This window comes from Sinocyclocheilus anshuiensis, unplaced genomic scaffold, assembly GCF_001515605.1.
Source record: "Sinocyclocheilus anshuiensis isolate Anshui unplaced genomic scaffold, SAMN03320099.WGS_v1.1 scaffold176, whole genome shotgun sequence".
NCBI lineage: Eukaryota > Metazoa > Chordata > Actinopteri > Cypriniformes > Cyprinidae > Sinocyclocheilus > Sinocyclocheilus anshuiensis.
In genome coordinates, this window is record NW_015555723.1 from 1,101,124 (window position 1) to 1,110,328 (window position 9,205).

General features: G+C 39.5%; 1 protein-coding gene across 1 annotated transcript in view; it reads left to right on the forward strand.

Annotated features, from left to right (window-relative positions):
* Positions 1-9,205, forward strand: part of LOC107672552 (glycine dehydrogenase (decarboxylating), mitochondrial-like) — a 22,475-nt gene that overhangs the window by 1,851 nt on the left and 11,419 nt on the right. The window contains exons 3-17 of the mRNA XM_016465789.1: positions 1,133-1,268; positions 1,586-1,750; positions 1,924-2,001; positions 2,668-2,815; positions 3,345-3,541; positions 3,628-3,724; positions 4,022-4,127; positions 4,219-4,358; positions 4,502-4,582; positions 4,680-4,777; positions 4,937-5,021; positions 5,112-5,153; positions 5,285-5,427; positions 5,724-5,799; positions 7,518-7,643. Coding sequence (XP_016321275.1) covers positions 1,133-1,268; positions 1,586-1,750; positions 1,924-2,001; positions 2,668-2,815; positions 3,345-3,541; positions 3,628-3,724; positions 4,022-4,127; positions 4,219-4,358; positions 4,502-4,582; positions 4,680-4,777; positions 4,937-5,021; positions 5,112-5,153; positions 5,285-5,427; positions 5,724-5,799; positions 7,518-7,643 — 1,718 coding nt within the window. The remainder of the gene's footprint in view (positions 1-1,132; positions 1,269-1,585; positions 1,751-1,923; positions 2,002-2,667; positions 2,816-3,344; positions 3,542-3,627; positions 3,725-4,021; positions 4,128-4,218; positions 4,359-4,501; positions 4,583-4,679; positions 4,778-4,936; positions 5,022-5,111; positions 5,154-5,284; positions 5,428-5,723; positions 5,800-7,517; positions 7,644-9,205) is intronic.

Consider the following 9,205-nt stretch of genomic DNA (forward strand, 5'->3'; position numbering starts at 1 on the left):
TATATATATATATATATATATATATATATATATACCCTCCCCAAACTATAGTGAGAATGGCAAGATGAGCGTTTTAAAAGGAATATTGTTATTAAATACATAATTTATTATAGTTCCTCTAATGTTTGACATATGGCAGGAGTCGGTTTTCTCATCTGCTTGTGTGTGTCTTTAATGAAGCAAGCCATGCTGAAGCTGATGGGGGGGCTGGACTGGATTCTGCTGCTTCAGCTGCACAGAGCTCGATCTGCAAATCCTCACGGCTCAACAATAATGGGCTCTAAACTTTCCCTTTTGTAGTTTCATGAATATATTATTATTGCTCAAAATGGTTATGTTAAAATAGGGTACCTTTTAAAACTAATTTAAACACTAGGCTATATCAAGGCATCAAACAGCTGCCTGCCTCATTGTCGCACAAATATTCAGTGTAAAACTTGTCATAATAACATCCCCCAGACATGTTAGTGGAGGGGGGTCCGTAATGTGTATTTCTTTCTCTCTCTCTCTCTCTCGCTCTCTCTCTCCCCCCCAGCTGTTTTTACTACAGCATTATCTTTGCTCCCTTCAGTTGCTGTGTTGCTAAGCTGCAGCACAATGCCTCGGAATTTGAGTGTCTCTGTATGAACCGGCTCCAGCGCCCTCAAGCTATTAAACTAGTTACCTAGCCATCAGGAAATGTCCCATATGTGCTTTACCTACCTTTTTGCTACTGTGTTACGAATTGCAAAAACACTTAATGCATATATTAATCAGTGAGATCGTGTGCTCTTGTATTATTCATCAGATCAATGTAGGTCATGCCGTGTGATGTTTTCGTAGGTGTGTGTTTAAATACCAGGTGTATTTGCCAATACGTGTAAAAGCAATTGTTTTGCACTAGCGAGTCATGTGAGAAGCTTCCTAAAAATATCAACTCGGAGTCACTTGCGAAACAGAAGCTTAATTTAATTTGATGCAACACAAACCATAGGGTTTTTTTTACTGTCAAATCAGACCAATTAAAAAGCAAAACTACTATGCAAGCATGTGAGCACTGTTTTATTAATCTAGGGTGTTTTATGCACTTACTGTGTTTAACGGTAACCACAGATTTCTGAATCATTCTTCTCTTTGTGCTTAATGACTACAGGTGAGAATGAAATTCTTGATTCGCTCCAAAAGATTGCATCGAGGAACAAGATGTGGAGGTCCTATATTGGAATGGGTTATTATAACTGCTTCGTCCCACCAGTCATACAAAGAAACCTGCTAGAGAATTCGGGATGGTATGTATCTCTTGCTGTTTGAAGAATTTATTTCACCTTCTGCTGGCCCAAAATCAAAAAATGGACCAATGAAACATTTTTTTGACAAACATCAACCCTTTGTTTCAACTTGGGGACTAAATATTTACTGCCACGAGCTGGAACACCTTGTTCATTAGTTTCTCGTGGTCAGTACAGTTCTAGTCAAAAAGCAAATTGCATTTTGATGATTTTATTACATAAACGAATAGTAGCGTGTGCCCAGCATAAGATAAATCTTGTGACTCAGACTGAAGGTCTTTGGTTAGGGCTTCAGTGAGTTTTTGTGTTCTCTATAGGGTGACCCAGTACACCCCCTACCAGCCTGAGGTCTCTCAGGGGCGCCTGGAGAGCTTGCTCAATTATCAGACCATGGTCTGTGATATCACGGGAATGGCAGTAGCCAATGCGTCACTGCTGGATGAAGGCACTGCTGCTGCTGAGGCCATGCAGCTTTGCAACAGGTTAGTGCACTAACTGCTGAACACATCTATGAAGAACATGATTCCATTCATCAAGGAGACATTTAGTCTGTTAGCCAACACCTGAACCTGCTCATTCAGGTTTTTGGCGTGCAGGATGGTGTGTCCCCCATGGCTGGGAGTAATAATTAACACTCACCTTTTCCTTTTCAAAGACAAAACAAAAGAAGAATTTTCTACATTGACCCACGCTGCCATCCACAGACTATTGCAGTTGTGCAAACCAGAGCCAAGTAAGGAAGCTCACCAACATATAAAATAAAACAATATACATTTGTCCATCCGTCTTTCTGTCTATCTCTCTATCTTTCTATCCATCTGTCTAGCTCTATCTATCTTTCTGTCTATCCTTCTAAACGTGTCTGTCTGTCTACATGTCTGTCATCCATCTATCTGTTTATCTCTATTTTTTCTATCCGTCTGTCTCTGTCTGCCTGTGTATGACTGTCTGTATATATAATTATCTCGCTGTCCATCCTTCTATCCATCTGTCTGTCTGTCTGTGCCTCTGAACCTTTGTCTGTCTGTCTCAATCTTTTGTCTATCTATCTATCTATCTATCCATCTGTCTAGCTCTATCTTTCTGTCTATCCTTCTGTACGTCTCTGTCTCTCCATCTGTCTGTCTGTCTTTCTGTCTATGTCTCTATCTGTCTTGTCTGTCTTTGTCTATGTCTCTGTCTGTCTGTCTGTCTTTGTCTATGTCTCTCTGTCGGTCTGTCTTTCTGTCTATGTCTCTCTATCTGTCTGTCTGTCTCTCTATCTATCTGTCTGTCTGTCTGTCTCTCTGTCTGTCTCTCTTATCTATCGGTCTTTCTGTCTATGTCTCTATCTCTTTACTCTTCTGTCTAGCCTTCTATCTGTCTGGATTGATTAAAACTAAAAGTTTGTATCCTTTAGTTACGTTGGTGTGAAGACTGTTCTCAAGCTTCCTCATGAGATGGACTTCAGTGGGAAGGATGTTAGCGGTGTGCTCTTCCAGTATCCAGACACTGAGGGCAGAGTGGAAGATTTCACTGCACTTGTTGATCAGGCTCACAAGGGTGGTGTATGTACCTCTCACCTCTCTATGTTATTATAAAATTCACATTTACAGTTGCTGATACCAGTATTTGCATATATTAGGTTTTACTTGAACCATTCATTCCAAATTAATTTATTCACCCTCATGCCACTCCAAACCTGTTTGACTTGTTGTATTTTTTTTTTTCTGTGAAACACAAAAGAGGAATTCTCGAAGAACACTGTTCTTTCCGTACTACTAAATTGTTTAGGGCTGTCAGTCACTGATGTGAAACTTGGTGTGACCCATCTTCATGGCAAGTTTGAATATAAGGAAGTGAGATTTGTTAGATGGAAGAAAAAAAAAAAAGTCATACAGGTTTGGAATGACATGAGGGTGAGTAAATTATGACAACTAATTTTTGGGCGAACTATACAAGTGGTCCTTAATTGCGACAACAGAATCTGTTATTAGTTTTTGTGCACAGATCTATTGCAACAGCTGATTTAGACATGTTCAAAGCACCAGACCTGATTTTTATTGTTTTTTTGGGTCCATTTTTTTTTTTTTAAAGGCACTGGCTTGCTGTGCCACAGACTTGCTGGCGCTCTGTGTGTTGCGTCCTCCTGGTGAGTTTGGAGTTGACATCACCTTGGGCAGCTCTCAGCGCTTTGGAGTGCCTCTCTGCTATGGTGGGCCTCATGCTGCATTCTTTGCAGTCAAAGAAAATCTGGTTAGGATGATGCCAGGAAGGATGGTCGGAGTGACCAGGTAAGTCTGTAATTTATAGTCTCAGTGCTTCAGTGTACTTTGCTTCATCAGTGCTGGTATCAGCTGTCACATGTTTCCTGTTACAGAGATGCAGCTGGTAAAGAGGTTTATCGTCTGGCTCTCCAGACCAGAGAGCAGCACATCCGCAGGGACAAAGCCACCAGCAACATCTGCACTGCCCAGGTAGAGCTTAACAAATCTGAATATACAGTGTGTATATGTGACCCTGGACCACAAAACCAGTCTTAAGTGTACATTTTTCGAAATGGAGAATTATACATCATCTCAAAGCTAGGAAATTTACAAAATATCTTCATGGAACATGATCTTTACTCGAAAAATCGATAGTTTTGACCCATACATTGTATTTTTGGCTATTGCTACAAACATACCCCAGCGACTTAAGACTGGTTTTGTGCTCCAGGGTCACATATATTTGTGAAGTTGAATGACTGTACTCAATTTTATTGTTTCATTTAGGCTCTTCTTGCAAACATGGCTGCCATGTATGCATTGTATCAAGGTCCTCAAGGATTGAGGCACATTGCAGAGAGAACCCACAATGCAACGTTGATTCTCGCTGAGGGCAAGTTGTTCGACTCCTGTTTACTTTTTTCTTTTAATAAGAATTTGATAAGAAATTTCGTGATACTGATTGTTTCTCATTGTTATAATAGGACTGAAAAGAGCAGGGCACAAACTCCAACATGAGAACTTCTTTGACACGCTGAAGATCAACTGTGGTGTGGCTGGCAAGGACATCTTAGAAAAAGCTATGCAGCGGGAGATCAACTTACGGGTGTACAGTGATGGACTGGTGAGGCCGGTGAAAATGTTTAAAATAAAACACAGACAGTGTTCATTTTATGTATTGTTTTTAAAATATATATTTTTTACAAGTTTGCATTTTTATTTCAGTTATTTTTATTATTAATTTAATGTTTATCGATGTGGTTTTAGCTTGGAGTGTCTCTGGATGAAACTGTCACTGAGAGAGACTTGGACGATCTGCTCTGGATCTTCGGTTGTGAATCCTCAGCTGTAAGTTCTTGCCTAAATCCAAAAGATTTCAATTATTCTTTAAAAATCATCTAGTCTCCTTGCCCCAATGAGATCTCATCTTTTTGACATTTATCAGGAACTTATTGCTGAGAAAATGAGTGAACGAACAAAAGGATTGCTGGCAAGCCCTTTCAAGAGAACCAGCAAGTTTCTTACCCATACAGTGTTTAACAGGTTTGTTTGCCAGTTTTAATGCTAGTTGTTGTTTCTAACAAATCTGTTTATCAATGCAACTTGCTTCAAAATCAGAAAAGCTGGTTCTTGTTCATCTACATGTATAGATGTGCTGTTTTTCAGTATAATAATTACTTGAATATATTGCTTCAATTTCAGTTATCACTCAGAGACCAATATTGTACGTTACATGAAGCGCCTGGAAAATAAGGATATTTCCCTCGTACACAGTATGATTCCTTTGGTAAGTAAAGAATCAGAGTTTACTTTAGTGTTTATCCACTGTAATGATTTAACATGCAAACATCATAGTAAACTCTGCTGTTGAATCCAGGGTTCGTGCACAATGAAGCTGAACAGTTCCTCAGAGCTCATGGTGAGTGTATTAATCTGCTCTTTTACATCTGCCCTCCTTTTTACTGCTGTATCCAAAACTGTATCTCTGGCATTGCCTCATTTCAACCAGTCTGATCTTTTCACTGTTTCATTGTAACCTTTTCACAACAGCCAATCACCTGGAGAGAATTTGCAAACATCCACCCTTTCGTGCCACTGGATCAGGCTGAAGGTTATCAGCAGCTCTTCAGACAGCTAGAGAGAGACCTTTGTGAGATTACAGGATATGATAAGATCTCCTTTCAACCAAATAGGCAAGTGTCCTGCCTGATATTGTTGTTACAATATCAAGAATGTGATTTATTTTAATTTCAGTCAACAGTGTTGTTGTAGTTGACAAAGCAAATATCAGTTTCATTCAGGTTTCTGGTGCTGATAAGCTTTGGGGGTGTGTAGGCATCTATACATTCTGCATTGTTGACACTTTAACAGGATCATTAGCATACTGTACTCTTGGGCAAGGGCCTTTTGAAGCAATCTTTGAACTCTGCTGTGCTCAGGCAGAAAGGTTACATATACATGATGCTATTGATTTTTCTTTGTCCCGTAGTGGTGCGCAAGGAGAATATGCAGGCTTGGCTGCAATCAAAGCCTATCTAAATTCCAAAGGAGAATCTCACAGAACAGTGAGTATCATCCTGCAGTGAAACACTCTTTAGCAAAGTCTCCTCTCATTTAACTTCAAGCCTCATGTTTTACCTCAGGGCCATTTAAAAACATAAGTGATATTTGAAGTATCAAGTTGACCCTCATGACTTTTCCTAATCTTGGAAAAGAATAGGAAAAAAGATTTCCTAAACCTAATCTGATAACACTCTTTGAATGTCCTCCATAAAAAAAATTCAAAGTAGGCCAAATAGAAATAATTATATAAAAGTATAATTTAATATTACATAATATTTATTATATAATATTAAATATTGTATTATATTTGTATATACAAATATAATATATACAGACACTTTTGTGGTTTCTTGTATTATTTAGATTTTTGGTTTAAAAAAAAAAAAAAACCTATGAAAATTGAGTTTTTAAAAATGACACCCATAAGTGATTTAACTCCTGACAAAAATAGAATTGCTGCTGAAAGGAAAGCAAATGGTTCATGAGTAATACAAAAAGTTAAATTCTCCTCACAGTGAAAAGTGGAAAATGGGTTAAAGTGTTTTATACCTGAGAGAAAATAGCTGAAAAAGTGGTAAATTGTTAGTGGGGAGTGGAAAGAAAGCCCGTGATAAGAACGTTTAGTCAAGTCATTGCAGTGTTTTGTAATCTGGCCTTTGTTTTTTGTTTTTTATCATCTTCCTAATAAGCAGATCTTCGATAGCGGATGCAGCTCTTAAACCAGCCAAGGTTCAAACTGCCATGGTTGAGTAAATAGCCATAGAAAACAACCACCCTGTTACAGGATTCAACTTCAGTGCAAGACTCCATATTTGGAGATTTTTAAGACATGCAGTCCTTGGACGATAACTTTGTTCATGGTGACCTATTGAAAATTGCATAATGCTAAGCGTTGTGTCCTTAGTTCAGAATGTCTGTCATACAAATTTAGCAGCCTCATGCCAATTTAAATGTCTCTGGAACACAAAAGGATTCATAACGAAAGTAGACCTAAACATATGGCTCCATGAAAGTAGTCCATATCAGCTACAATAGCTTCATGCAGAACAGACCGAAATTTGTTTTGATGAAAGTAATTAATTTGCAGAATATGCATAATCTCAAATGTGAGATCACATCTTGCCAAGCTTAGTGTTGTATATATTCCCCCGGTTTCACAGACAAGGCTTAAGCTTAGTTTAAGACTAAAATGCATGTCTGAGAAACTTGCACTGACATTTCTTAAAATAAATTAGTGGCATTGTTTTGTCACAAGATGCGCACCAGTAATGCTTTTTCTAAGGCATGTTTATAAAAGATACTTAAATGTCCTAATTGGACAGGCCTAATCCTGGCTTAACCCAAGCGCTGTCTGTGAAACCAGGCCCTAGTGTATAACCAAGACAACAAAAAAAATTTGGATTGAGTGCATGTTAAACAAACATTAAAGATGAACAATACAGTTTCTGCGCTAATAGTGTCACCCTGTGAAATTACAAAGCACAACCATTGCAGATGCTCCTTCTGTAACGGAATCTGAATTTCTTTTCCCATGTAACGTGTCAGCTATTGTCCCACACTGACTAAACACCCTCTGGATCAGTCTGCAACAGTAGCAATGCCCCAAACTCTCGCTATTGGTTGAGCTGATCTGAGCAGACCTCTCTAAATGTTTTGATGGTGCCTGGGAGACTCAATGTCCATTAATCTTCTATTTCAAATCTGTTATGAATTCATTCAGGTTTGTCTGATTCCCAAATCCGCTCATGGAACAAACCCTGCCAGCGCTCAGATGGCAGGCATGAAGGTTCAGGTGGTGGAGGTGGATAAAGATGGCAACATTGATGTGTCTCACCTTAAAGCCATGGTATGTACAATGATTTAAAATGTCACATTTTGCATCTTTTGTCAACAGGAAGCCTTTATCTTTTGTTAGAGAGCCATTTACACTGATACACTTCTCTATGATAACATTATCTTGTCAGTGTCAAAGGTGAAGTGTGTAATTTCTGCCTCACTAGCAGCACCAAACGAAATTGCAAAAATAATGACGAGGTTAAAAACTGGTGTAGCAAATTAGCTCAAGGGAAATGTATATAAATAATTAGTTAATTATGATTAATTACAATTATTTATATCAGCTGCCAGTAGCAGAATTAAATTGCCATCAACCAATCTGTTCGTCCAGCGAACATTCAGTGTAAGTTCATATCAACTCTAGGAAAGGATATTTTCGTGGCCACAGAAAATACTTTCATACAGTATTAATGCATTAGAGCATGTAGTAAGGATTGGCCACTCCAACGGATTTGGAGTATATTTAGCAGTGAGTTTTTGATTTTCTTCTTGAGTCTATATTGCTTCGTCGGTTACACTCTATGCCTCTCGGTGCTATCCGGTGGCTGGTGTTTTCCGCGACAATAAGTTAACGGTCTCCCGTTGACTTAGTCATCTGTTATCTATTCTGAGTGTTTTTCCTCGAATTTATGTTATACTCTGTGCCCTTCGGTTCAATTCGTCGGCCATTTTAGATATATTTTCCTTTTTTGAGGAGATACTTGGTTGGCATTACCTGTCGGTTCACCCGAGGGAATCGTATATATTTTTTTTGTTGTTGTTATTTTTATTTTTCCTGCCTGTCTTCGTTGTTACCATCATCCCGCTTAACTTAAACCTTACGGTGCTATCCGAGGGTGTTATTAGCAAGTAACTATGGCTCACAGCTCGATTGCCACTGGTTTTCCACTGACTTGTAAGCTGTGCCCTAATAATCTTCGGTCATGACATCTTTTTCGGTCACGACTACGGTCATGACATCTGCCCGTCATGTTTGGGTGTCCAACATCTGAGAGAGGCTCTCACGGACCCGTGTCTGCACTGCAGCCTTTTACCCATGTCGGAACGACGGCTCCGTCTTGCTGAGTTAGATGCTAAATCAACGGTGAAACTCGGGCAGTTGGATGTAGCCCCTTTGCGAACTTGGAAGCGCAAGGCGTCCGCGGCAGCCGGCGCTCTTCTCCCATCTAAGAAGAGGGCCACATTGCGACGTGATGAACATTTGCATGTTGAGGAAAATTCACTTTCTAAGACTGTTTCTGTGCTTTCTTCAGAGATGGCAGAGCTGAAACGCCTGCTTCACTTGCTTCAGCCTGTCACATCTGCTACACCTGTGAAGATGACACAGGAGGATGAGAATGTTCAGAATCAGGGAACTGGGGAAGAGTCCCTTGATTCCCTTTGTTTTTCACATCATTCTGATATGGATGTGCTTTCTACGAGTGCTTCAGATTCTTTTTTTCGTGATCACGGAGATGCTGTAGATGTTGCTGCACAACCATCTCCTCAGGATGTTTTCACTGGTTATCCAGCAGCAGAGGGGTCTATTGGAGGGTCAGTTCAGTCATCTGGACAGGCCCAGTCCTCTTCCGA